Source organism: Phialemonium atrogriseum, assembly GCF_030411735.1.
Source record: "Phialemonium atrogriseum strain 8032-3 unplaced genomic scaffold QBC33scaffold_15, whole genome shotgun sequence".
In the NCBI taxonomy this organism is placed as follows: domain Eukaryota; kingdom Fungi; phylum Ascomycota; class Sordariomycetes; order Cephalothecales; family Cephalothecaceae; genus Phialemonium; species Phialemonium atrogriseum.
The window spans coordinates 225,241-251,999 of record NW_026848152.1 but is presented as its reverse complement, the minus strand read 5'-3'; the positions used below and the strand labels follow the sequence as shown (position 1 = coordinate 251,999).

At 56.4% G+C, this 26,759-nt stretch overlaps 9 protein-coding genes across 9 annotated transcripts; 3 read left to right on the top strand and 6 right to left on the bottom strand.

The window, feature by feature from the left end:
* Positions 1–73: 73 nt before the first annotated feature.
* QBC33DRAFT_578800 (FAD binding domain-containing protein) lies at positions 74–5,499 on the bottom strand (the record flags this gene model as incomplete). Its single annotated transcript, XM_060431093.1, has 10 exons — positions 74–799; positions 859–1,430; positions 1,480–1,514; positions 1,578–2,145; positions 2,232–2,311; positions 2,374–2,501; positions 3,260–4,999; positions 5,057–5,168; positions 5,260–5,315; positions 5,356–5,499. The coding sequence occupies 10 exons, from the start codon at positions 5,497–5,499 to the stop codon at positions 74–76; spliced, it is 4,161 nt and encodes a 1,386-aa protein (XP_060282654.1).
* Positions 5,500–6,062: 563 nt separating this feature from the next.
* Positions 6,063–8,178, top strand: QBC33DRAFT_515775 (DNA-directed RNA polymerase I subunit RPA34.5-domain-containing protein; the record flags this gene model as incomplete). The annotated part of the gene is made up of 3 exons (XM_060426108.1): positions 6,063–6,985; positions 7,072–7,385; positions 7,448–8,178. The coding sequence occupies 3 exons, from the start codon at positions 6,063–6,065 to the stop codon at positions 8,176–8,178; spliced, it is 1,968 nt and encodes a 655-aa protein (XP_060282653.1).
* A 1,382-nt stretch (positions 8,179–9,560) lies between these two features.
* Positions 9,561–11,599, bottom strand: QBC33DRAFT_99852 (aureobasidin A resistance protein). The gene is made up of 2 exons (XM_060433229.1): positions 10,857–11,599; positions 9,561–10,691 (listed from the first exon to the last, which is right to left on the bottom strand). The coding sequence occupies exons 1-2, from the start codon at positions 11,294–11,296 to the stop codon at positions 9,689–9,691; spliced, it is 1,443 nt and encodes a 480-aa protein (XP_060282652.1). The 5' UTR covers positions 11,297–11,599; the 3' UTR covers positions 9,561–9,688.
* Positions 11,600–14,831: 3,232 nt separating this feature from the next.
* On the bottom strand, positions 14,832–16,546 carry QBC33DRAFT_99861 (kinase-like domain-containing protein). The gene is made up of 2 exons (XM_060433230.1): positions 16,143–16,546; positions 14,832–16,072 (listed from the first exon to the last, which is right to left on the bottom strand). The coding sequence occupies exons 1-2, from the start codon at positions 16,323–16,325 to the stop codon at positions 14,933–14,935; spliced, it is 1,323 nt and encodes a 440-aa protein (XP_060282651.1). The 5' UTR covers positions 16,326–16,546; the 3' UTR covers positions 14,832–14,932.
* Positions 16,402–17,541, bottom strand: QBC33DRAFT_99845 (uncharacterized protein). Its single transcript, XM_060433228.1, has 3 exons — positions 17,223–17,541; positions 16,906–17,166; positions 16,402–16,852 (listed from the first exon to the last, which is right to left on the bottom strand). Exons 1-3 carry the CDS (start codon positions 17,441–17,443, stop codon positions 16,768–16,770), a joined length of 567 nt encoding a protein of 188 aa, XP_060282650.1. The 5' UTR covers positions 17,444–17,541; the 3' UTR covers positions 16,402–16,767.
* A 403-nt stretch (positions 17,542–17,944) lies between these two features.
* Positions 17,945–21,471, top strand: QBC33DRAFT_541038 (uncharacterized protein). The gene is made up of 3 exons (XM_060428126.1): positions 17,945–19,714; positions 19,772–19,951; positions 20,009–21,471. Exons 1-3 carry the CDS (start codon positions 17,974–17,976, stop codon positions 21,223–21,225), a joined length of 3,138 nt encoding a protein of 1,045 aa, XP_060282649.1. The 5' UTR covers positions 17,945–17,973; the 3' UTR covers positions 21,226–21,471.
* Positions 21,472–21,500: 29 nt separating this feature from the next.
* QBC33DRAFT_588567 (uncharacterized protein) lies at positions 21,501–22,887 on the bottom strand. The gene has a single exon (XM_060431548.1). It carries the CDS (start codon positions 22,769–22,771, stop codon positions 21,656–21,658), a length of 1,116 nt encoding a protein of 371 aa, XP_060282648.1. The 5' UTR covers positions 22,772–22,887; the 3' UTR covers positions 21,501–21,655.
* Positions 22,888–23,041: 154 nt separating this feature from the next.
* Positions 23,042–25,717, top strand: QBC33DRAFT_541034 (uncharacterized protein). Its single transcript, XM_060428125.1, has 2 exons — positions 23,042–23,850; positions 23,994–25,717. Exons 1-2 carry the CDS (start codon positions 23,463–23,465, stop codon positions 25,439–25,441), a joined length of 1,836 nt encoding a protein of 611 aa, XP_060282647.1. The 5' UTR covers positions 23,042–23,462; the 3' UTR covers positions 25,442–25,717.
* Positions 25,541–26,704, bottom strand: QBC33DRAFT_541032 (integral membrane protein S linking to the trans Golgi network-domain-containing protein). Its single transcript, XM_060428124.1, has 2 exons — positions 26,395–26,704; positions 25,541–26,303 (listed from the first exon to the last, which is right to left on the bottom strand). Exons 1-2 carry the CDS (start codon positions 26,643–26,645, stop codon positions 25,892–25,894), a joined length of 663 nt encoding a protein of 220 aa, XP_060282646.1. The 5' UTR covers positions 26,646–26,704; the 3' UTR covers positions 25,541–25,891.
* Between the last annotated feature and the right edge of the window lie 55 nt (positions 26,705–26,759).

Sequence of the window (26,759 nt, the reverse complement as noted above, 5' to 3'; positions counted from 1 at the left end):
AGGCGTCGTTGAGCCTCCTATCGCCGTCCTGCTTTCTCTAGGATTCCCAAACCCAGGCTAGAAGTCAAGAGACTCAAGACTGCCGCAGGACTGATCCAAACCACTTCTCGGTCTCCTTCCATCCCTCAGCCCCTATCTGGGTTACTAGGCCAGTATATCCATCCGGTCGGACAACGACGACCGCGCCGTGCTGCTTGTCAACACCATACTTCCGATATGCCTCGCCGTCACCCTCGTGATAGCTTGGACCGTCGGCAAACACCTTGCCATACTCCCAGCCCAACTTGAGGTCGAACGGATGATAGGTCTCGTGCAGGTCCTTCAACATGTCAACATCCTCGCGCGGAGCCGAATGCACCAGCAGCACATCGATAATGCTCGGCTGCCGCTCCGTGCGGAACTTTGCGATGGCCCCGTGAGGGTTAGACCCGACGGATAATGCCATGGTCGGGTACTTTGGCAGCAGCTCCGAGCCAAGCCAGGCTCCCAGCTCGTTTACCTTTGCCAGTTGCGCGGCGTCCCCGATATTCCCCGCAAACACCACGATCCGGAACCGCCCATCGGAAGGCATCATGTGGTGAAGCTGCCACGGCCGCGCATCAGCCTGGCTGAGGACCTGGTGGGAGGCGAAGCGCGTGCCCGGCTTGCAGTTCGCGGCCAGGGACAGCGTGCTCTGCGCCGGACTTGCGGTTGCTTGCTCGCTCATCTCGACAATGGGCATGCCTTCGTCGAAGCTGCTGCCGGGAGGCTTGGCGACGAGGAGATCGGCCTGGTAATTTATCCCAATCCCCGTCGTGAACTATTCCCCAGGCCAAGTTAGTGCGAGTTCGAAAAGAATCAGTGTCGGTGGACACTTGCCATATGGCTCATCTCGAAGGCATTTGCAAAATCGGCCGCAGAGACACCTGTCTCGTCCAGGATATCCCTCTTCGGCCGGCCGGAGAACAGCGCAGAGAACTTCTGGTCAAAGGCTATGAGCTGCTTGGCTACCATCTGACGCTCGAACCGGTAGGTTGCCAGCACCTCCCGCTTCAGTATCTTCTTGCAGACGAGCCCAATCTTCCAGCCGAGATTGTACGTGTCCTGCATTGACGTGTTCATCCCTTGGCCGGCTTTTGGCGAGTGCGTATGGACTGCATCGCCTGCTAAGAACACGCGGTCCAGCTTACTGAAATGCGGACCTACTCGCTGTCCGATCTGGTAGGCAGTCCACCAGTCGCAGTAGTGGTATTCCAGCTTATAGGGGCTGAGGATCTTCTGCGCGGCTTTCAGGATCATGTCTGGCTTGATCTTGGAGCGATCTACCCGGCCACCACCTGGAGACACTTCAGTCAATTGGATGTACAGCCGGACCAGCTTGTTCTCCCGCGGTATGACCATCATGCTTCCCGATGATGCACTATGGATGAGCACCCGCTTTCTTATGTCGGCTGCTGAAAGTTAGCTTTAACCACCATGAGCACGACAGCACTGTCTTACGGAAATCCGTGATGGGCACGATATCCAGCACACCCCTATCGGCATCACCACCGTCAGCAGAAGCCCGTAAGGTCAAGGCCGGCGGCCAATCAGCTCACCAAATAAAGTCGGTCATCTCTCCCACCATTTCGAACTCCTTGCCCAAGGCCTTCCGAGTCCAGCTGTGCGCTCCATCACAGCCGACCACGAACTTGCACCTGACGACTTCCTCCTGATGCTCCCGCTTGGCGGTTCTGCTCAAGATATCGTCGAGGTCGTCCTCCGCCAGGTTGCTGCGGAACAGACCGTCGCTGAGGTTGCTCAGCCTCTGCGTCGGCGTGGCCTCCTCCTCCGACAGGTGCCGCAGCGTGACAGCGACGGGATGCGCGTCGTCGTCGTCGTCGTCGTCGCCGGCGTTATCTTGGTCGACGGTGATCGATGTGGGGACGACGCACCGCTCCACACGGATGGGCGCGGGCTGCTCCTCCTCGGCCGAGCCAGCCGGCGAGTCCGCCGAGGGGGGCGGCGGCGGCGCGTACGAGGCCTGGATGGCGTCTAGGAAGAACCGCTCCATGCGGCCCTGGTGGAGGACGACCTGGCTGAAACGCGACAGGCCCGGGATGACGTCGGCGACGCGCGAGTCCCGCTTTATCTGGCCGTCCGAATCCGGGTTCCAGATGCAAACCTCTGTTGGGTGCGTTAGTACTAATTCGGAGCTGGGGGTCTTTTGAGGGGGGAGGAAGGGGGCATCGAAGTAGGGGGCATGGGCATACCGATCATGTGGTTCCCCTCCTTCCATACCCTCTCTCCGATTCCGAAGCTGTCCAGGATCTCGAGAGTCCGCGATTGGAATCTTGGAAATGGTAAGTAACTGGTTTGATATACCGGAGCCGTTACTGCTAATAATCAACTTACCCATCCGCCTGCCCTGAAAATACCTTGGCCGTCCGCTTGTCCACAATGCGCGTCTTGATCCCCAGTCGGGCCATCCAGAGGGCCATCATCAGCCCAGCCGGGCCAGCTCCAATGATGAGGACATCGACCTTCGACGTTGGGATATCGCTGACAGCAACCATGCTTAATACTTCAACTGCTTAGAACTGTGGACGGTTGGGGTTACGGCGGAAAAGAACGATACGGTGGAAGATAATAAATACCTATATATATATATTATATATAGATAGGTAGGTAGGCACGCATATAAACTAAACTAACAGGTACAAGTACAATTACTTATTATTAGTAAATTTACTGAAGTCCACTCGTGTCTACCGCAGTAGACGATGATGTTTGTCGGAGATAAGCCTGAGTTTTGAACAAAAGGGACTAGCTTGATCGGTGATCATGATCTAACATCGCGATCCGCTCCCACCAACGTCTCACCGGCCCAGGTCCACGGCAACTCCGTCCGGGGCAAGAGGGACGTGAAGAGGGGCTGCGCTGCGGGGTAGTTACGTATTTGGAGATGCTGATTCCTCAGTCGGGGATAATGAGTAAGCGTGACAAACACCAGCTCTGACCTGCAAGAGGCTCCATTGAAGTCTATTCGGTTGGCCAAATTCATCACGGCGGCCCAGCAACGGGATTCCTTAGCCGCAAGAGTCTTCCCCATATATTTCCGAGCATTCTACCGAACTGACACGGCAGTCGTCCTCTCGGGCGCTGAGGAGCTCATGGTCCGTTAAACCCCCCTCCCTAGGTCTCTCCTAACCCTCCACACACGGGATCCAACGGTCCGCTTCTGGTTTCCGTGAAGCAACTCGACCCATGGGCTCTCCGCGTAGTCCCTTGTAGCCCCCACGCTCTCCTCGGCGCCACCCTGAGACGAGTCATCGTCCGTGTCCTCGTCCGTCACCTCCACTGCTCCCTGGGCTGCATTTCCCGCCACATTGCTGCCGTAGGAACGCTTATACAGATCTTCAGTGTACGCCCAGCTCGGGGTGTCAAATTTGCCAGCTACCAGGACGAGCTTCTTCCCGTCCCTTGCAAGGTCGGTGATAATATTCTCTAACAAGGGAGTCAGGATGTGAAGCTCCCCCCGTCGAACATCGATGCCACGGATGAGTGCCAGGCCGAGCAGCCTTGAATACCTAGGATTCAAGGTCCGGCCTCTGGGGTTCGGGATAAATGGAATCCCTTCAGGTGTCCGCGGGACCAAATCCCCTTCGTCGTGCTCGGCGGGCGTCTTGTCACCCAATTCCATGCCGAAACGGGAGCCCAGGGTCGGCCTTTCGCCCGACGAGTCGCCCGCGAGCAAATCCCTCAATGCTGCGTTTTGCTCGATGGCTGCGAGGCCTACGATCATTCCATTGATGGCCTCCACGAGCAGGTTCGGGGGCGGCTGATAGTCGTAGCAGAGAAGGCCAAGGAAGCCCCGGCTTGGCCCCCTGAACCTGACTTTCCAAGGCGGCATATCTGCTAGGGGCCTGGGATCCCAGCGCGAGTGGTGAGATTGTAGGGAAGGTTTGTCCGAGTGGAAGTACGACATGGCCTGCATTGCCCGAAGGTGCAAAGCGGTCCTCGAGGCGTACTCGCTTGCCTGAGAAGGCAAGGCAGACAACGGAACCTGTCGACATGCCGCCCTGAGGCCATCAACCGTCTCTTCTGGGCCTTCTTGAGACATGTAGATGACTTCGCTAGGGCGGATCTTCTCGACCAGCGCCAGGAGCATATCAAGTCCTGTCCCTTGGATCCAGCCGGGAGTATTGACAATCAAGGGGCTTTTGGTGCCCAATTTATCTCGATAGTGGCCAAAGAGATCTAGAGCACACTCAAGGTAGTGCTCGGGATCTAACGCCGGAGTGACGGAGGCAATGGCGTGTGATCGAACTATTCTATTGCCAGGGTCGGGACAGGGATGACAGAAAGGGGGTGCAAGATTGGGCTTGGTGACATGAACGAGGGAGACAACACCTGGTGCCGAGTATTCGGGTTGTCCCGGGTCAAGATCAAGCACAGCGACACCTTGCCATGCCCGCTTTCGAGAGGAGGCTTGGTTCGTTACAAGGCGGTTTGTCAACAGCTTTCCAAAGGTAGATTTGCCCGAGGATTTAGGGCCGCATATAAATAAGACAGGCGGCCCCGGTGGCTTGCCACCAGCCAGTTCCGCAATCTTCTTATTCCATTCGGCTGGTGACACCAGATCCTGCAGAATGGCTCTCTTAGGACCATCTTCTGAAGTATAGACCTGCTTCGAGGTTAGCGGCCTAAAGTGGTGCCGAGAAGTAGGGGGGAAACAGCTGACAATCTGGAAGGTACTGTTGTATTGTTTATTTGAACCCGACCCGGGACCAGGCTGAGAGGTCTCGTTCCACAACTTTCCGAACATTAAAGAGAGCCTCTCCAACGCCCGCAGATCACTGGCGGCTGGATGAGACCGCAATTCGACGGTTGTATCCTTCGTCGTTCGGAGAACGGGAAGTGCATGACAGTGCGAGGCATGTATCCATTGGACTGGGTCACCTGCCCGTATTGTAGCCCCTAATATGGTGACTTCGCCTTCTAAGATCCCAAGGCCATAACTGCCGAGTATCACAATGCGCTTCGCCAGTTAGAGAGGTGACGGGTCGCATATCATCAAAGGCAACATTAGACTTACCTCTCCGTCAGCTAGTTTGAGGATAGTACGACCATCCAATTTCTGTTGGTAGTTCTTCCTATTAGGTTTGAACGATGAGAACTGAAGGATAGTTCGCTGTGATGCGTCGCTGCTGGTAGTTTGACGAGTTAGAAGTTGGCGGTCTGGCTATACGCGGTTGGCACATACATTTGCAACTGGGCTGTCGAAGGGGTGGTAGGTACGGAGGCACTTGAGGTTTGGCCCGGGGATTCTCTCCCATTTGAATTGCTGACGGGAGCTCTCGACGAGGATTTTGTGTCTGCTTCTGCAACTTGTACAGACTCCTGTGGGCCAGGGGATGGCCTCCTTGAGCTAATTTCTTGGTTGATCGAATTGTTCTCCTGTTTTTGTCTGGGCGCCTCGACGGCAGAAGAGTCGATCTGGGCTCCCCATAAGCTCTTTCTGGCTGCAAAAGCGCTCATCACTAAGAGGTCGATGAGCGGTATCCTCAGCAAAACGGCGGGCGTCTTCACTCACACGGCCCTTTGCCAGCTTGTGGGTCAAGCTTCCTTCTTTTGTTCGGGTCCATTGTGGTTCAAATGGCAACCCCGAAAGGGATAGAGGCTCTATTCTATGCCGCAATTGCCCTCATCAGAAAGACCCCTTAGAATGATCTTACAGTCGACATATGGCTACCCTTATCATCTACCTCGTGCTTCAATTTTCTTGCAGTAAATATGCGTAAATCCGAAAGAGGGACCCACTAAAGGCTGGGTGGTGGGTACCTCCACAAACCTATCCCTAAAGGGGTTATCTGTTTATCCGTACAGGGCACCAGCCATCCAATCAAATCCCCCAATCTCATCCAGCCTTCCATTTTCTGGGTAACCCTGGCCGCCTTATCTCAATTTCATCTGAAGCTTGTCAAAAAAAATTCCCCGCGTCAACCTCTTCGCGACGCGCGACTCCGCCTACATTTGCCAGCCGTTGCCGGTTTACTACTTTAGACACTCCCAGCCGATTTGGTTTTGCAACTCTCTTTCCAATGGCGGGGCCAAAGGCGCCTATCGGCTCGCTCTCGGAGCATGCCACTCAATCTGCCCGGCTTGCCCGTCGTGATGCAAATCCGCGCTCTCGCCCGATAAAATCCTCTACCAAAAAGCACAAAAAGGCCAGCCTTGACGACGAGGAGAGCGACAGCTCGAGTGCTAGCAGCGACCATGGCTCGCAAGCTGGTGACCAGGACTTCCTGCTACAAATGATCGCGTCAAGATCCTCAGCGCCTAAGAGCAAGGCGAAGCAAGCCAGCAGCGGCGCCGCTGTATTGCCGACCACCAAGGCGAAGGCGAAGTCGACGGCCGAAAGCGTTGCTTCCGATAAGAAGTCCGCAGGAGCAGCAGTCAAGAAGGAACCGACCTCCGATGACGAACGTGTCTCAGACGCGGAATCCGAGTCCGGCTCCAGCTCAGATTCAAGCTCCGACTCTGAATCTGAAGTGGCGACGACAGCTGGCAAGTCCAAGAAGACGAAGGAGGGTGGTGGGGCAAGACTGAAGACGGAATCCGAATCCGAATCCGAATCATCAGGCAGCGAGAGCGACGGCGGCCAGGCGAAGGCCAAGAAGACTGTTAAGAAGAGCCCAAGCACGACGTCTTCGTCAAGCGAGTCCGGGAGCTCAGGCTCCGAGAGCGAAGCAGAGGAGCCATCTAACAAGAAGAGGGGCGCGAAAACCAAGAAAGAGAAGACCCAACGCAAGGTGAAGACAAGCGAATCCGAGGATTCCACTTCGGAAGAGGAGAGCAGTACAGACGAGTCTACTGCCAAAAAGGCCGAGGCCGAAGGTGCCGAGTCGAGCGATTCCGATAGCTCTGCTTCCGAGTCTCAGAGCAGCACCTCCAGCTCGGAAGATGGGTCAGATGAGGAGGCGGATGAGTCCATGGCAATTGATATGAGGAATGATGGGTCTGGGTAAGTTTCCTTTCTTTCCGTGCCTCTATTCGTTTTACCTCTGTCCATTTATTCGTTTTACCTCTGTCCATTAACATCTCTCCTAGTGCTCCTGTCGCCGAAATTATTGCAAATGATTTCCATCTCCGAAAGGCTCAAGAGAATGTGGACGCATCAGACGTTGCGCAAGTCTTTTCCCAGGCTCAGATGCAAGGCAAGCAAGTCTGGTACTTTACCGCGCCAGCCTCGATACCCATTGAAGTTGTGGAGAAACTGGAGATCCCGCTGGAAAGGGCCCAAAAGGGACTTTCGATCCTTTCTCACAACGGCGATGACTACGGCGTCGCCTTCGAGGATGCTTCGACCACCCGATCCATAAAACTCCTCATTCCAAACAAAGCGGGTGATAAATACGGCATGCGTGAGTGTTCCCCCCTCCCCGGACTGACCCCCTGCGGGGCTGCCGCTGACTTGGTACTGTAGTGAACCGGCCTCTGGACCAAACTGTGCATCTTAAGCGTATTACCCAGTTTTCGCACGGCAATGAGAGCTCTACCACGTTTTCTCAGTCGCACACCACTACGAGCAGACCGGCACGACCCCAGCCGGCCGGCCTCAAATCCCGATATCATCCCATCGGGGTCTCCAACGGGTCAGTGGGCAAGAATGGAGATCATACAGCATCCGAGAACGATGAGGACGTTGAGATGAGTCAGGCTCCTGCCCTGCCATCATCGCAGCAGAGTGCCAGGAAGCCCAAGGGACCGGTGTTGGTGGAGACACCCAAGCCCGAGAAAAAGAAGAGAAAGCACACGTCCGACAGCGCGCCGCCTTCAAGCCAGCCGGCAGATGTTACGGGGTCGAGCAAGAAGCCGAAGAAGGCGCGGATCGATCTGATCGAACCCGTCAGCGCTTCCAAGGTCGGCAGGGTGACGCCAATCTTGCCACCGCGAGTTCCCACGATGAACGGAGCATCCGTGACGAATTCGGGCCGGAAGGAATCGGTGGTCCCCCTCCCTCCAAACTTCCAGCGCATGTCTCAGTCGATGTCTGATCCACGATCCTCGCCTACTCGATCCTCGCCTACCAAAGAGACACCGAAAGCGCACAAGGCCGATCGCAAAGTGAAGGGCAAGGACAAGGATGGCGGTAAACCCACTCCCAAAGTCACACCAGTCACGCCCCCCGTTCCTCACGTACAGCGGCGGCCTTAGAAAGACCCCCCATACCTCCTGTCCTCTCCCCTTATTCGGCGGAAGCACGGCTCGAGCAGGAAGCACCATTGATGCTTTTTTTTGCCCCTCTCTTGGAGCAATTTGTGGCTCCGCCATGTAACCGATGCGCCGGTAGATGGTAGGCTCTTGGAGGGTCCTCCCTCGAGGAACATGAACGGTGCCTTCGTCGCCTCAGTTGACCGGCCGACCTAGATTTGAAGGGTCGTCTGCAGTGTTATCAGATGTAATAATGTTTCGTGGTTCCGGCGTTGATGCATTGCATTCAATTGCATTGGCAGGAGTCCCCAAAGCCGGAAACCGCCACCATTACTACCACCACATGGAGTTGGGTCTCTCCCACGTCCAGGGTGTAGTGGATAGATAGATTCTATACCTTGCATTGGTAGATTTCGCCCCGAACCTCAACCATGCATACAACGAGACTGTTTGGGTAAATGGATTCCGGAATGGGCAACTGTCGTAGTCTTCTTGTGGCTCTAGGTATACAACTCAATCGGCATCTAAAAGGCTGGCGACATCAGAATTATTACTTCCCTATGTTTACCAACGACAAGCAATCTAGTGACCGCACTACGTTGTTTGTGAATACGTTCGAGCTCTCGTCGTTATCGGGAACGGATGCTCCCCTGCGATCGTGTTTCTCTCATATACGAGGAAGAGAAGGGCCAGTTACGCACCGGTTCACAGTCATATAACATACGCAGGGCGTGGCAGTCTCTACGGCTCAAGCTTCGGGTGGCGTGGTTTGCATACCGTTATTTTCTATTTCTACTTGCACGCCTGCCCCTTATTAGGTATATACCGAGACGACCCCGTTTAGCCCCCTAGGGTCCCTCTCCTCTTTAGTGTCAAGGCCACACACCACGCCAATGCCCAATATGTCTTTAGCGAACGCTCCGGTATGCTCGCCATGCCATTGAAAGGAAAAAAAGGTAAATGTTGCTGCCCCATCTGCTTCATGCCTGGTTGGTTGTACACAGAATCAGGGAGCGGCCCCGCGGGGTGGTGCGGGTCCGCTAACGTCCGATCAGGCCAGTCCGGTTACTGAGCGAATGTTGAAATCCCCTATTAAGTCGCACAGGTTTTATACCTGCGGCGATACACCCCGGGATTATGGGATGATGTTGGTAGGAGGCGGAATTTGGGAGAGGGTGTGGTCGAGTTCTCGTGGCGGGAATCGGGCGGGACGGCGGCTGCCGTTCGTGTGCTCGTTTCCTCCATCGTATTACACATTAAACCAAAACCCTTCTCTTAATCATCCCAACTAAGCGAGTGTGAGAGATGCCAAAGACACGGCCGAGTGTGGGTGAGCCCCGGGAACAAGGCCCGGATGCTCGATGCCAAACACCCTCGTCGTTGTCGTCGTCGTCGAATACGACTCGATTGGATCCCCAGCAATCGAGCCGACGACACGGGGCGGAGAATTCCATTCCCTCAACTCGTCGATGGACGTTCAGGTGGGGGTTCTCGACCCTTATTAATTTATAATTCACCGCATTACCACAACGTCGACCAACTCGCTCTCCCTCACGAGACGGTCACCTTCCCACCCGTCCCCTGTCGGCGTGATACCAAACAGCTCCTGGCGGAAATCGTCATTAGGGGTGGCGGGACTGATGCAACCAGGGGTGCTGCTGGCGCTACCACTGGTCTCCCCGCGGCTCATCGAATCGAAGCTCGAGGTGCTGCCGATCGTCCATTCGTCGCTGTCGCTGAGACCCGAGCGTTCCAGCAAGCCAAGCCCGTACCCGTAACCGAAGTGGTACCCAGACTCCTCATCCCTGCCTCGGGGTCGATCGCCGTACTCGACGTACTCGTGCTCCCACCTGGTGGTCTTGTCCGGCTGTACGCGTGGGAGCCATCTCGACCGGGTGATATAGTACGTCATTGCTGCGATCAAGCTTCCGCCGACCAGATCCACGGCGTAGTGGTGGTTCAGGTACATGGTCGCCCACCATACCCAGCCGACGTAGAAGATGAACAGAGGACGCAAGCGCGGGAAAAAGTACTGCATGAAAAGGGCCTCCAGCGTCGCATCTGCCGAGTGCAGGCTCGGGAAGGCGCCAAATGGCACTGGCGCGGTCGTGAAACTCGTGGTATACATGTCGAAGCCCAGCAGTGCATCCACGCGCGCCAGACCCGCTGGCGAGCCCTGCATGCCGTAGTGTGCCGGCTCTAGGCCGTGCAACTTCTCGTACCACGGCGGGGTGCATGGTAGTATCAGCTGGAGCGCCACGCCTAGGATGGACATGTAACCAAAGGCCTTAGCAAAGGCCGGGGTCGAGCCTGGTGCGGCGAAGAGAAATATTAAGGCGCTACAGACAGCGGGAAGCGCAAAGTGGCCGAGGCCATACGGGAGCCAGGCCAATAAGTCGAGAACCCAGTGGGTGTGGGCGGAGAGAATGTTGGAGAGGTTTGCACCGTAAAGAACGTTCTCTAGCGCAGGGAGCACTTTTACCCAGATATGAGGTCGGTATTCGGTGGGGATGAATCTGCCCGTTGCTCTTTGTCAGTGGTCTTCGATCCCACGTAGACGGACTGGGCAACGGCGACGGCCGGGATGTCCCGCAAAGCAAGACACAGAAAAGTAACTTTTTTTCTTTCTTTCTGCAAGGACGGCGAACAAACAGCAGAGGTAGAACACGGTGCAAACTTACCGGCTTGAAAAGAAAAATAGGAGATAGGTCCATATTGGCAGCGATGGGAGGAAGAATTGTTGGGTGACGGGCATGAGGAGAAGAATTGTATATAGGGCGAGGGCCCCGGTCTTGATCAGCGGCGCCGAGGGCGTGATTGTGAGACTAAAGAGGATGACAATGAGAGTGATCAAATATTGGATATCGAGGAGTCGCCATTGCCGAGTCCTCAATATTCGTAGGCTCTCCAAGACGTTGAAGGACGTCTTCAATCTGGCAACGTCATCGGCCCTCGGAATATTGGAAGATGACTTCCCGCGCGCTCGCAGTCGCCGGTTCGGTCGGTATTTGTGGGGGATCGGATTCAGGTGCGCAAGATTGAGATAGCCGGACCATAAGAAGGGCAGCTTCAGCTTCAGCTTCGGTTTCGGTTGCGCGAGCAGAGCGTTGAATTCCTGCATCGTCGAGGGCTGCCGCGACCGCGACACCAGGCAAAGGGGGGCGGTTACCGGGGATGGATTGGGGCGGCCAGGTAGAAAGTATGAACGGGACCTCGAGAGCAGAAGAGAGAGAGAGAGAGAGAGAGGCTACCGACTAGCAATGCACATATTTCAACACTGGCTATCGGGGGATTGAGGTAGACGGTTATCTAGGACGGTTCTGCCGCAACACAATGAAGGTTTTGCGGGAGAAGTCGGACGGCAGAGCTAAAAGGAGGGACGCAAGTAATGTTGGCGCTGTGGTGGGTGTGCACGGCTTTCATATGTCTTTTTTAGTGTGAAGTGTGTGAGATTAAGGCCAAGCCTTCCTGGCGCGCCTTCGCCAGGACCTTGCCAAAGTGCGAGTGAGCCTAACAAAGTACGGCGTAGCGCGAACGAGCATTCCTAGGACGGCCTGGGATGCTAAAAGAGCCGCTCGAGTGGGCCGTGGTCGAGCAATTAAAAAGAGCAGGGAGACGACGTTCCTGTCACGGTCCAACCTGCAGGGGCTGCCCCAGCTGCACCCCGAAAAGTCGCAAATCATGTGCGGATAACCCTACCATCTTGGTCGGGAAGTAGGTACCTCCAATGTATGGAAACAATTATGGGACGAGACGGGAACCAGCTGACATGGATTATCCGTCTTATCCGATCCCTTCGCCTTTTGGGACATGGCCCAAGCTTGCTCGACGGTCAGTGCACTCACTCGCTGTAAAATTCGAAGCCACAGCCCGCCCGTTCTTGCAGCACTTCGCCTTGTCGCTGCCCCTTCAATGGGCTTGTCGGGCACAACGGCGAGAAGCTGGATGGGGCCCAGGATCGCGGTTAGGGCGTTTCGTTACTCTCCCAACCCCTGTTCCGCCTCCTAAGCCCTTCTCCACATCGTCTCCAGGGTTACCAATCGGTCAATTGCGCTGTTTCCGAGTCCGATTGACTTGTAAGCAAACCGGTGGCGCTTAGCATGGCCAGCTGTTTACACCTATTTTTCTCGCCCAATCGCCGTCTGGATGTCGCATCTGCACGGCACCCGAACCATCCGGCGAGGCCGGGACAAACACACGATATACCTGCGAAATGCGAACGCACCCTGAGGAGGACTTCAGCCCTTACCAAGTGCGGAGTACGTCGTCCATGTTTGACCATCTCTCTGTTCCATCAACCTGACAATCAGGTCTGTGCTTGAATGGCGTTATTCGTTTGAGCCGTCTCCTCGGTGCAAATCAGGGGTCCAACACAAGATCGACCTCGCGCCAGATTCGTGGCTGGGTAAAACTCGATCGCCCGTCAAATTAACCCGACTCCGCATTGTCGGCGGAAACAGGTTGCAAGCGACCAAGCGACCTGGGCCTCGGAGGCCGCTAAATTGTGCCGCGGAATTGTCAGGCAAGCGAGAGAACGACGGCGACTAGCAAAGCATTATGCAGTATGTATGATGCCTCTCTGCCCAAAGTTGTCTGTTCAGTTCTTGCATGGGCCAATGACCTAGCAACCTCTACTACTGCGAACCAAGCACTCAGTACCATCTTGACGTAATAATTCTCCGGGCCGGAGATTGACCTCCTTTTCCTGACTCGGTCGTCTTTGGGCAGTGTTGCCTTACTTTTCCTTGAGGCAAACAAAAAGGTTTGATATCATGGCCCGTTAAATGCCCAGAGTGGTTGCCCTTGCTGGATTTCCAGCAGCTGAGCGGGCAGTCAGTCCACCTTGGGAGGTACAGCCCAGTAGAGTGTACCGCGTCGGTACAACACATTCAAGGTACCAGCGTTTCAGGTGGGGCCAAACCTCCCCAGTTACACCCAACCGTCACGCGACACCACCGCGGGGCCCCCACATTGACTACCAGTCAGCGAAATTGCCTTGGTAGATGATTGATTGCACCAGAAGATCCTTGGGCTTGGTATTTTTATAGTTGGAAAAATCCTTCTCCCTACGAAAGCGACTCATTCAAGATGCTCCACAGTGCCACCCGAAGGCCTCCCATTGAAATGTTTTCAGTCTCCCAACAACTGCGTTGGTGGTGCTGCATCTTGAGTGGCCTCGAGCCCAGTCAAGTGACAGGACTTTGTTGCAAGACATTGACTGGTGAGATTTGCGTGCCTCACGCTACTGTACAAGGCAGTCACAGGACAGGTCACTACGTGCTTCCTGAGAGCTTGGAGTGTGGCAGCATGATGTGACCTACCTACCTGATTGCTACTATTTGATGCCGGTACTACTGCTGCAGAACCTAAGGCGGGAGATAACAGCCTCACAGAAGCTATGTATGTACCAACCCACCGGGTTGCCGTCGCTATCTAAGTCCCGAAGCCCGATCCATCCGTTGCAGTTAGGTACTGTACCTAAGCTACAGTAGTTGGGAGTGAGATCTTTTCCATTAATCCACTGTTCATCTTCCAGTCAAGTCTACCATGCGAAAACACGTCCTGTCCAGTCGTAATTAGCGTAGCGCGTCCCGGACTCTCGCTAAGTTGCGTGCATCCGAGAGCTCCGGGTCCCGTCAGCTCCCGTTCATAACTTCAGACCCATTTTTCATATCAATTTTTTCTTCTTTATTGCAGGGGTCAATTATCGGCCACTCCTTCTACCACTATTGTCATCCTGGTATTGATCTGCAATGGAAGAAAAATGCTGGGGGTAAAAGTCCCCGCCCAGTCTGCCCTGTGGCTTGGCTCATCAAATCAACCACTTGAGCACAGCCACCAAGGATGATATCGTTGCCGCGATTACGCCACTGCGCCACAAATTACTTCCCATCGTCGAGGTGTCGCATGTCGTCTGCCTTTCTCGGTCGTAATTCGTATTCGCACTTCGGCTCGATCAGCGAATTCATCAGAGCTGAACCTTGAACCTGGTGCTGATCGCTCAGGGGTGAGCTTACGAGTCGATTCCCAACAAACATTGCGGGACACAACAATGCTATGGTAAACATAGCCCTCCTCAGGTGGTTAATAAACACCGCTGCGTTGTCTCAATGGCAAAATAAATGCTTGTAGTTGTAAGCGCATAGATTACCTCCATACAGTAGTCCCATATCCTCTCAGTTTGGTGACTACCAGCGGGAGTTTGGCTACAACCCCTGGCTCTGTGGAACCCCTGAAGCGGACATGAAGCCATCATGAACCAATAACCAGATGACGAAAAGGTGTGCAGAGGAGCCTCGGATCCCATCCGATGTTCCGCCTCCAGTCTCTAACACTGCTTACCTAGTAATGTCGGCACATCATCCGCCGTCGTCTGTTTGTCGTCGTTGGGAAGGGGCAAACGAACAAGATAACTATAGCAAACAATTAACAAAGGCGACCTTTGGACTCGAGGTGGAAGAAATGGTGGGCATAACGAATTGGGCTCAGGCCAAGCTGAGCATGTGTTCCCATTCGCAACTTTTCTTCTCTCTCCCCAGAAGCGGAGGACTATAAAAACGACCGCAAGATGGATGGAACTGAACCCTCTTCCCGGCCCCCAGGACCGTCATCGTAATATTCCCAAGCATACCCTCATCAAATGTCGTAACCCCCCAAATCGCCATTCTCGATATCAAATGAACTCTGCCTTGAATGTGTCTCATCCAACTGCCCGCCTGGCAACTCCCCCCTCGCCGCCAATGCCGTCGACTCTGTGCTACCGCCGACTTCCACCGCCGCCGCCGCCGCTCCACAGGCCCTTACTCGTCTCCACAACCCGGTTTGCCTCGGAGCCAGGCCGCAAGCTGGCCGGGACCGGCGGCGGGGCATCGCCCATAGCGACATCCCCGCTCGCGTCCGTCTCGGGCTGCGTCGCATATCCGCTGTCCTTGGCCAGACCGCCGCCGCCGCCGCCATCGTCCTTGCGGGCCGCCGTCGACGACGCGAGTGTCGCATCGCCGGCGCCAGCCAGCCTGCTGCTGGGGCTGGCGTTGTTGTTGTTGTTGTTGCCGGCGTCCTTGTTACGCTTGGGCTCGCGGCTGGAGGCGCCGTTCATGAACTGGCCCTCGCGCAGCTTGTTGATGGCGCGCACCGTGTCGATGGCCGCGTGCAGGGTGCGGCGCGCGTTGAAGTTCTTCTTGACCGTCGGCAGGAGGTTCTGGCCCTTGTCGCCGTCGGCCGGGCTCTTTGCCCAGCTCGCCACGAACGGGTGCTGGAGCGCCTCGTGCGCCGTCATGCGCTTGCTGGGGTCGATGGTCAGGCACCGCCTGATGAAGTCCTTGGCGCTGTCCGACACGCCCCGCCAGTACTCGATCGGGGTGAAGCTGTAGTCGGCATTGAGGATGGCCTGCATCTCCTCAAAGTCTGTATCCCGGTCGAAGGGCGTGTAGCCACAGAGTAGGAAGTATGTGATCACGCCCAGTGCCCAGAGGTCCACGGGTTTGCCGTGGCCGGTCTTTTTGAAGATCTCGGGGGCCATGTAGCCCGGGGTGCCGCAGGTGGTTGTCAGCACATGGAACTGCTCCTCGTCCATGATGCGCGACAGGCCAAAGTCGGCGATAAGGAGGTCGGCATTGTCTTCGGGGGTGCGGAAGAGTAGATTCTCGGGCTTGAGATCACGGTGTACGATGCCATGGTCATGTAGATATGCAACAGCCGACAGAGTCGCGCGGATCAGGTCGGCAGCGTCCGATTCGTAGTATGAGCCTTTGCGGCAGATGCGATCGAAAAGCTCGCCACCAAGCGCAAGGTCGGTGACTAGATAGAGGTTGTTCATCGTTTCGAAGTAGTCGACGAGGGTGAGGATGTTCTGGTGGCCCATTGACACCTTCTTAAGGACGGCGATTTCGTTTCGCACCTGGGGAGAGGAGCCGGATGGTTAACAAGGATCGCTTTCAACTGGGGCAAGAGGGCGCGAGGACGCGCACCATATGCTCCCTACCCGCCATCAGTCTCTTGTTGATGACCTTGGCAGCATAGTAGCGACCAGTATCGATGTGGACGCACTCCTTCACGACCGAGTACGACCCAGCGCCCAATGTTTTGCCGACTTTGTATCTGCATGGTTGGATCGGAGCCTGGGGCTGCTCGCCGGCGGGTGCTGTAGTCATGGTGGCGAGAGGTACGAGGCGAAGCGATTTTAGTGCTGCAGATTTTATGGTGATATATGCAGGGACAAACAATTGGGCGATTCGAAGTCTCTCTCCCCGCTGGCGTACTTCTTGGGCGGGTATCAAACTAGCAAGAATAAAACACGCAACTATAGAGATACTGAGGCCAGGAGAAGATACTGATATCTCGAGTTTTGGGTTGGAAAGTCAAGGGTGTCAGCCTTGACAAGAGCTGAGCTTACCCAAAGGGCGTTTGTACTGAGTGATCACTCATGGAAGTCAGAATCGCCAACGGTCAGCCGCACACGTTTTCAGCTGCCCCTCCTTTTGAAGACCAATCATGCCGCCCCCGACCGGCCGACTCCACTTGTCCTAGAGACACCTCACGACTCCGATGTCAATATCGTGTGTCATTGCATGATCGATCCGTAGGTTTTGGATCCTACTCGTAGGTATTTCTGCGAGACGTCTTTTTGGAGCTCAGTAGCTTCTTCGCCCTTATTCTCATTTCGTTGGAGCTCTTCTTCCTGCGCTGGTCATCAGTGCCAATTGTTTATAGCAATGAAGGAACAAGACTTACAAGCTGTCGTACTTCCCCTTTTTCTCTGGGCTTGTTTCCCCGGGGACGGTGCTGTTGTACAATTTCTGGATCTCTTCAAACAACTTTTGGTGGTTTTCTTCCGCGTTGGCGGTGCGGCTGCGCTGGGTTTGCGCTTGCACGCTGATGCAGTCGTTCCGTTTGGCGTAGTACTTGGAGGATCGGATACCAGAGTGTAAAAGTTTGGGCAAGATTGATAGCAGTTGGGCAACCGGCCAGGTGGTTGTCGCCTTGGTTTCCGTCCTACGTTTCAACATCAGCCTGCAGACCAGCGTATAAGACATGAGGAATGAACGCACTTGTTCACATGCTGGCCGCCGGGACCGCTTGAGCGGGAAAAGGTCGTGTTCCCTTTTGGTATGTTACTTGGTTGAAACGAATTATACCATTTCCGCGCCTCTAAGAGTTCGTCTGGGTCAAAGCCGGCGTCGTGGGCCTGATATTGTACCAGACGAATGGACGTTCGCCCCAAGGTCACAGACCGGAGCAGCCCTAGTCTTGGTTGGAGAAGGAATGTCATCTTCTTTAAGATCCTCTCGGCCTAGTCTCTGTTGGCTACGCGGTAAGAAACAGGGGGGATTCTTATATCTCCAGAAAGATGAACTATTCGGTCGGACTGGTCAAGCTCTGGGCACCCCACGCAGGAGAAGAGAGCCCTTGTCAGGTTCCCAGTATCGGCACAAAACCAAGAACTCGAAAAAAATATAATATAGCAACTAAAACGTTTCCGAGCGATCCAACATTTGCGCATACCCAAGTTGGCAACCAGGTATATCTTGCGGCTTTATGTCGTCCTCGGCGGACAGGTGTCGAAGAATTGACGAAGCGGTATCCGTATCAGTAGGTCTGCAACTTAATATCACGACACCATTGGCCATCCAAGCGAACCAATAACCTAAGTTAAACCACATATGCATTAACGAATATTCCGAACAGCGGTAGTAACCGACCTTAACTAGGCTCCATCCATTAACGCTGGGAAGGAAGCTGCGAGTTTGAATATAAAACAGAGTTTTATTACTATCTATCCATGCATATATACCTATTCAAATGACAAAACTGAGCCAGTTCCAAATAACAAACTGGTCTATTAGCCTAGGTTCAGGCGATGCTGACAAGCCTCATGTCTACCTAGGTAGTCACGTGCTCCAAAGTAGTGTCGTGGTACCTGCCAATTTCGATCAGCTTTTTCGGAGGCATGTTCGGAGTACACATTTTCTTCCGTGGCGTCGCGGGAATCGCCGTTGCACAACCTTTCCGGTTGCTTTTTCTCTCGTTCCCTTGCTCCATTCGCCATCTGCAGCGACTATCCAGATCTGGGCGGCTTATTTCCATGAACATAGGCATGTGCCACCTTGCGCCTTAATCTGGACACAATTCTCCAGGTCAATCTCTGTCGTGATTGCAACGATCTTTGCTTGCACCCCGCCGGTTACAGCAATCGCCTCCCCGCATTTGATGAAAGCGCAATCTCCGGAAGTCGTGGCCGCTGCCGACCTTAGCCCACTCTCACCTTCTCCCCTCCACACTTCTTCTCCCAGGACCGTCTTCAATCTCCAGGACCACGCCAAAACTCTTGACGTAGCATCTCTGGACTCGCCTGCGGCAGCCAAATACGCCACCATGGCCTTCAACCCGGAACCAGCAGAAATGTCCGACACCATAGTAGTTGGCGGTGATTACTCAGATGATTCCCAGGGTTTGAGTGTCGCCGATGATGACAGCTTCGATGCTTACAGCGAGGGCGATGATGGACAGGCGCAGAAGAACCAGCCAGATGTTGGCAACGATGACTATGCGAGAACCTTTGATTCTCCGCCCCAAGCTCAGAATGAGGATGAGTCTGATGAGCCTGTGCATGAGCATGAGCATGAGGCTGAGCCTGCAACTCAACCAGATGTACCGAAGGCATCAGAATCCATGAATAGTTCCTCCGCACCTGATACCTTGAAGAGCCAGTCCCCAGCTGCCGCTGCCGCTCCTGCTTCTCCTCCTGCCCCCATTTCTCATTCGTCACCATCCCCAGACTCTTCCCGCCCAGGCAGCCCAGTCCAGCAACATCTCGGCTCTACCGAGAACTCTACCGAGCCATCAGCCGAGCCCGGTGCTGCCGCTGCGGAGGCGCCACCGCCAGAGCCTGCTGCCGACAACTCCCTCAAGTCTCCGGCCATCACCTCTGCCGGGGAGGAGCCCGCATCTGCCTCTGCCGGAGATGATAAATCCACTGTTGATATCCAGAAGTTGGTAGACGATATTACTGCCAGGGCCACTACAGCCTCTGCCGCGAACCCACCCACGTCCCAATCCCCTCCTACCGTCTCTCAACCACTCCCTGCTCCTCTGAATGTATCTCAGCCCACCTCGCTTCCTCCCAGACCCTCCTCGCCTGCCCGTCAGTCCGACCAGCCCATTTCGCGGCCCGAAGATTTTCATCCCTTCCAATCGCAGACTGCCAATCCACATGCGCCTCTTGCCCCAGGGCTGCCTGGCCCCCCTGCTGCTGCGGCGCAAGCCATCCCGCATACCACGTATATGGCTGCCGCGCCACCTGGCACCACGAATGATGCCATCTCCTCTCTGCCACCGCCCCCGTCCACGTCCTTCAATGGCTCCCAGCCCTTCGCCTCTTTGGCCCACGTACAGCCAACTGCCCCCGCCGGGGGAAACGTTCCGGGGGATGGTCATCGCCTCCAAGCTCAGCAAGCCTGGGAGGCATTCCAGGCCGATGAGAAGCGGTACATGACCGAGGCCAAATGGGAGAGGTTTCCTGACGGTTCCCGCATATTTATTGGTGAGTTTTTCTGCTCTCGTCGCCACTTTCTTGGCTGTGTCTAACAGCAAGACAAAGGAAATCTCTCGAGCGAGAGGGTCTCCAAATCCGAGGTATTTGAACTGTTCCACAAGTTTGGACGCCTAGCACAGATCTCTCTGAAGAGCGCATATGGCTTTGTCCAATATCACCATGTCGCGGATGCCCAGGCTGCTATGCAGCATGCACAGGGAGCCGAGCTCGGAGGGCGCAAGATACGTGAGTAATGTCCAAGCTGCTACTGTGAAGCAGATCCTGCTGCTAACCATGTATCAGACCTGGAATATTCTCGCATGCAGAAGAAGAAGGAGGAGAAGGAACGCTCACCCGATCGTAGGAATCAACGTGGAGACCGCGGTGGTCGAGGTGCGGATCGCTACGATGGCAGAGAGAAAGGTCGAAGGGGGAGGGATGACTATCGGCCCGGGCGGTCCGCATCACCGCGCCGGGACGACACATATGGGCGCGACCGCAATCATTTTCCATCGGTCGACCGCAGCTCACGGGGCCGGTCTCGGTCCCCCCCGCGCCATGGGCGACATAATAGCGATCAGTACCGGCGCAGGAGTCCTAGCCCTCGGCGGCATGGGCCGTCAGAGGGTGACCGTCTAGATATTCCGCGACGGTACGGTGACGAGGTTCCAGACGTCCAGCTTCTCCTGCTTCAGGAAGTGGAGCGGGACTTCGTTAGCTGGGTCCAAAGAGGATTCCTGGACAGGGGCCTGAGATCCGACGTTATGTTCCTCAATCCCCGGTTCCCCCGCGACGCGGTCCTGCAAAGGCAGGTCCTGGAAGGTGTGCATGGCGTAATCGAACTTGACTTGCGGGCGCAAACCTTGGGCAAGATACCCCTCCAAGTCTTTGATCGGTCAGCAGGCATCAACAACGTCCGCTTTGATCAGTACCAGGACCTCGATCCCAAGATAGCCGCCGAACTTGTCTACCGTACCAAGACTCAAGCGGCACCCCAGCCGCCGCACCCGGCCGCGCCCGCATACCCGCCGAACCAGTATGGCCAGCCGCCGTACCGCTATCCGGGTCAGCCTGCCGGATACCCATATCAGACACCACACGCGCCGGCCCCAGCGCCCCACCACCAACCAGCAGCATCAGCTCAGGATATCGCATCCGTAGTTGGACAGCTAGATAACACGGCGTTGCAGGCCCTTCTGGCGTCTCTCCAAGGTGGCCAAAGCACCGCCGCAGCGCCGTCAACCATTCAACCACCTGGAGCCAACCATGCAGTCGTCGCACAGAATGCCCAGATAGACATCAACGCTCTGCTGGGCCGCCTCGGGGCAGCCCCGGCGGCGCCGTCAGGACCGGCCGGCATGGCAAACTACGGAGCTCATCCGGCGTACGCCTTGGCCGGGGGCTCTCACCCCCTCCCACCAGGCGCAGGCGGCCCTGCGCCTGGTCTGGCTTCCGGCGAGGCGGACACGGCACAGCAGGTCCAGAACATCATGGCCACGTTATCTAGGTACCGACAGTGACATGGCGTTTAAGTGTCCAGCTCGGCTCTTCTCCTCTCTTCTTGCTAGGCGGGTCCAAACCCGCTTTGTTGGGAATGCTTGAAGTTTCTTTCCTAGAAGTCTTAGGGCAGAGTTACGGTAGACTAGGTTAGATGGCTGGAGGAATAAAAAAAAGGCGCTTTTAGAGGTATCGTAGCATCATATAGCGGAAAGAAAATAATGAGTTAGTTAATCAATCCCATCAATTTTCCCCTGCACGCGCTGGTGGGCGTTTAATAAGGCCTTAGCACTGGCACTTGCTATCTTTTGTGACCGTTTCAAGATGAGATTGTCTATGTTAAGTTGGTTATATATAGAGGTTGCCATCGTACAAATGTTAAATACAGAGCAGAGAGCTCACGTCTCTTTCCTGACAGGGTAGATATACATATCCCACATATCCCACGGCGCATCACGAGCCGCGCTTCTCAGCCCCCTCCGCCTCCGGCCAAGTGTTGGGCCAGGCCCTCTCCTCCTGCATCAGCAGCGCCATCATCCTCCTCGTGCTCTCCTCGGCGCCCATGTCGTGCGCCGCCGTCAGGGCCAGCCACCGCGCCAGCACGTCCCTCAGCTCGCCGTCCGTCCTCCCCAGGGTACCGATGCCCCTGTCCGCGCACGCCAGCTCGACCTCCTCGGCTTCCAGCGCGGGGACCCCGCCCGCCCGCACCAGCAGCGCGTCGTCCCTAGCCAAGAACCTCAGCCGCGCACCCGCGGCGCCCCCGGCGAGGGACGCCGGCACCCAGCCGACGCGATCCCAGAGCGGGGACACGACGCCGAGCGAGCGGGCCATGTGGCCGACGACGAGGCCGTAGGGCAGCTCCCGGTCGCCGGCGGTGTTGTCGACGCGCGCCCGGAGCGCGTCCGCCGAGCAGCGGCGCCGGCCCTCGGCGTGGCGGCGGATCTGCGATACCTGGGCCGGGATGCGGCAGGTCAGGGGCGCGATGCGCGGGACGGCGAGGACGACGAGGGGCGTGAACTCGCCGCACACGAGGAGCATGAGCGCGAACAGCGGCACGCGCCGCGCGTCGTGGCGCCAGCGCTCATGTAGGAGGAGGTGGGCGCGCGTACCCGGGGGTGGGGAGGTGTTCCCTGGTTGGGAGGACCATACGAGGCGGGTGTTGGTGTAGATATGGCGGAGGCCGGTCTTGTAGAAGGCCACGTAGGCCTTGGCGGTTGCGAGGAGGTGCGAGAAGGTCGAAGTTTCAGGTTGTCGGGTCGGGAGGTCGAGAGGCGGCGGCCGGGTCGTGGCTGGGGGGTTCGCGGCTGTGGGAGAGAGTTGCGGTGCGATTGGGGTCTGAAGTGGAGGATGTGTGGTCTCTACCGTAGACGACTTATGCTGCGGCTGCGGCACCGCGGACAGCCGCGGAGGGGTTGCAGAGAAATGGATATGCCGGCCATGGTGCAGAGCACGTGAAGACTGGCACCTCGGGATGGAGGCTATGGCAAGAAGAACTGGGGATATGGACGCATAGTTTCGTGTGGTAAGGACAGGCCCGCGCAAAACGCGGGTATGGGAACTGAGTCTCATTGCATTGCGCGGTGGGTGTTAGGTTGCGCCTTAGTCTGATGAAGCTTCTACGTTGAGAAAAATACAGCTGCGGAATTAGCATTGGCGAATGGAAGGTAGGGAAAAAAGAACGGGTCAATGCAGGCGTTACGTCAGTAGTCTGGACCACTAGTTTGGATCCGCTGTGGGGTCTTAGGTGAGTGGTACCTTACCCTATCAGTGCTAGGTAGGTACATACCTACCTAGGTAGCTTATAAATGCATGATACCGTCCGCGCTCAGAGGCAGGGCGGAGGAACTCGACCTGGAGAGAGTAGATATGCCATCCCATTCTATTGCAAAGCTTGTAGGCGAGGGTAAATATATCAATATGACATTGGCCTTCAGCTACGAGCTGAAGACACTAATAACAATAGTTACAGATTCGGTAACGACCTAAGGTAGGGGTCCGAGCGAGTCAGACGCAAGCTGTTTAATAGTGCACGCCCCACAGGACGGGACTGCGGGCGGCAGGGTCACGGCACGGCTCTTCGCATTTCGCGACGCCAGCCTTAAAGTCCAGCTGGCGCTTTTGATTCCTCCTTTTCCCTCCCCGCCCGGCTAGCTATCTGTCGATCAATGACCTATCTCGGCTCAGCAGACGTCCCCACGACCTGCTGCATCCGTCGTTTTTGCCTGTGATTACCCCGTTCTAGGGGACGCGCGAAAGGAAGATGGGCTGGCCTTATCAGTTTCTCAGCCTTGACCAGGCAGAAAGGCACGCTCGCCGGGAGGTACTCAACCGCTATGCCGCCTATGCACAGCTCTCCGCCCTGCTACCCGTGACACTGTTTCTGCTCTGCAGAATAGCGTCGTGGGCCAGAAAGTCTGTAGCAGAGGGCCGCAGGGGGTCGTACGGCGTGATCCCCAACTCTCCGTCGCTCAAAGTACAGCACCGGACGGCATGGGGCGCATGGAGCACTCAGGCTCGGAAGTTGGGATGGTGGCTCCGGGACGACATCTACATCTTCGGACGATTGTATGGCCAGAGAGACCAGTGGATCTTTGGCTCCCTGTGGGCTGCCTGGATGTTGGTTCTATGTGTTGTTGGCACCGGCCACGGTAAGCATTTTGTTGCTCCCCCAACCCCTGTCGGCATGATATTTGCGATCTATTCATCACGGGGGAGCCATGTCGCAGGATCAGCTTCATTCAGGATGACGCTGGCGGCGTATGTATCTAAGCAGGCCACTGACTCCATCTAGATTACCTACACTTGACCAAACGCTTCGGCGCAATCGCCGTGTCTCAGCTTCCGATTCTATATCTCATGTCCCTGAAGTCGCTTAACCCCTTTGTATACGTCTTCCGGTCGTCTCACGAGCAGGTCAACCGCATGCACCGGGCCCTCGGCCGCGTCATTTACACCCTGCTCTGTCTTCATGCCGCCTTCTACATCAATTACTTCGTCGGCGTCGGTATTCTTGGAAAGCGCTTCTTTGCCCCAATCGTCTTCGCCGGCGTGGTAGCTTTCCTGTGCTTGAGCCTACTCAGCGTAACCGCATTGCAATCCATTCGGCGGTTTTCCTATCGAGCATTCTTCGTCACTCACCTCACTGCGGCGTTGGTTATGCCCGTGCTCGTGTTCTTCCACGCCCGACCAGCTCGCCTCTTCGTGGGCGAGGCCTTGATAGTCTTCCTTGCAGATCTGGTCTCCCGCAAGATGGACACTATTGTCTCGCAGGCCACTCTGGAGTCCATTCCCGGAACCGATCTTGTCAAGATCTCCGCTTCCGTCCCCTACGGCAGAGCCAACAAGTTCCGCGCACATCCCGGCTCCCACATTTACCTCTCAGTCCCCGCTGCAGCCCGGCCGTCCTCCAATCCTGCGTCTCTCTCCTTCCTACTCTTTGAGTTCCTCTTCAACCCCTTCACAGTAGCCGCAGTCGACGAGGAGACAGGAGATATTACCTTGGTCGCCCGCCGCATGGGCGGGCCCCTGACGGCAGCTCTGGCAAGATTTGCTGCCAGGCAAACCCCCGTGAATGCGAGCAATATTGCGCCGAGGGAGGAAGGGAAGATACCGCTATGCATCGAGGGTCCTTACGGCATAGTAAAGCACTTCCCCAACCTGGCTGGAGGGGAGTTTTCGCGCATTCTCCTGGTCGCCGGCGGGATCGGTGCCACCTTCACCGTCCCCCTATATCGGTCCATCGCCCACGACAATCCAAACGCCAAGGTCGAGATGATCTGGGCGGTGCGCGGGGCCGCAGACGCGACCTGGGCTGTCGCGGCAACGGGTGCTGGGAAGAGCATCTTGAACGACGACAACGTCCACATATTCTTAACCGGAGATATCGTGGACTCGGTGGCTGGCGCGGCATCGGTTCCAGGATCAGGGGGGAGCTGGGCTCGGATGGGCGGCAGCAACGGGGAGAGAAATGGCTCCGCGGCAGGAGAAACTGACAGCGAAGTCGAGATGAGCTCCATGTACCGGGACCGGAGGCGCAACCGATACACATCTCACCACAACCGGAAACGACCGGACCTAAAGAAGATAGTAGATGATATCTTCAGGTACGGGAGCGAGGAGCGGGTTGCGATTCTAGTATGTGGGCCCGACGATATGGCGCGGGAGCTCAGGGAGCATGTCGGCGTTTGGGCTATGAAGGGTCGGTCAATCTGGTTTCACAATGAGGGTTTTGGTCTGTAGCCAGCTCAATGAGAATCTTGGTCTAAAGACAGCATATGCTTGGGACTCCCGCAGACAAGTAGTCGATTTTGAACAAGAACGAACGTGAGGCTAAAGAAGCTCCTAAAGAATCTCCTCCAGTATATCATTAGATCTGTTACTGGAACCTGAAGCATAGGGCTAAAGTTGTTTCAAAACATGTCTTCAGCAATCCAAAGTTGGAACTCGACAGCAATAGAGCAACCACTAACAACACTATTACGCTCGAGGCCGACGCCTTAGCTAGGTATCTATACAGACTAAAAAAACTCATCCATTGCCGGATCGTCTGGACCCAGCTCTTACCCATCCCTAGTTCTACTGCTTGTACAGTCCAAAAACGCCAGGCCATGCTATGCATCCTTTGCCCGTGATACTCGAAACAAAACCAATACTACATGTCTTGACATCTCATGCCCCTGGAGAATCCCATCACCTGTCCGCATCCCCTTTCATATGCACCATCTCATACTCGCCCCCTCCAGCTCTCCCCCTCCCCCTTCCCCTCCCCCTCGAAAACCCCTCCTCCTCATCGCCTTCGATCCCAGCATCGCCGCCCCCAGCATTACGACTGCTGCCCTCGCCTCCACCCCCATCCGCAGCAGCAGCTGCTGCGGCCCCGCCGCCGCCAAACGGTATGGGCTTGAGCTCGCGGTACCGGCAGCCCCAGGTGCTGAGGCACGCGGCGAGGGTGCTCGACACGGCCATGCAGGCCCACCACATTGCGTGGCGGGGCACCTGGCGCGAGTACAGGACCACGAGGACGAGGTGGATGACGTGCATGGACAGGGCAAAGTCGATGACGAGCTTGGAGCGCACGACGAAGAGGATGATGGCCAGGGACCTGTGAACGGGTCACGTCAGCTTGGGGGGATTCCCCTGTCAAAAAGGACCGACTGACTGGGTTAAGGGGAAGGAAGGGCAAAAGACATTACATGAAGAACCCGCCGTCCAGCACCCACAGAAACGCCATCAGCCAGCCCTGCGTCGTGTCACCCCGGATGGCCGCCCAGCCGAGGACGAGGTCTAGATCGAACCGCGTGCCGGCGACCAGGGTGTTGAAGAACATGAGCACGACCGCCGCCGCGTAGTACAGCCCCTGCAGCGCCGCCATCTGGCTGAGGATCTTGAGCGGCGGCAGCTCGGCCAGCGCGCCCGGTCGCGGGGGTCGGCGTCGCCGGGCCATGTCGCGTTCGCGCCCGGCTAGCGGGGGGGGGGGGGGGGGGGGGGGGGGGGGGGGGGGGGTGGGGGGGGGGGCGGGGGGGGGGGGGGGGGCGGGGGGGGGGGGGGGGGTGGGGCG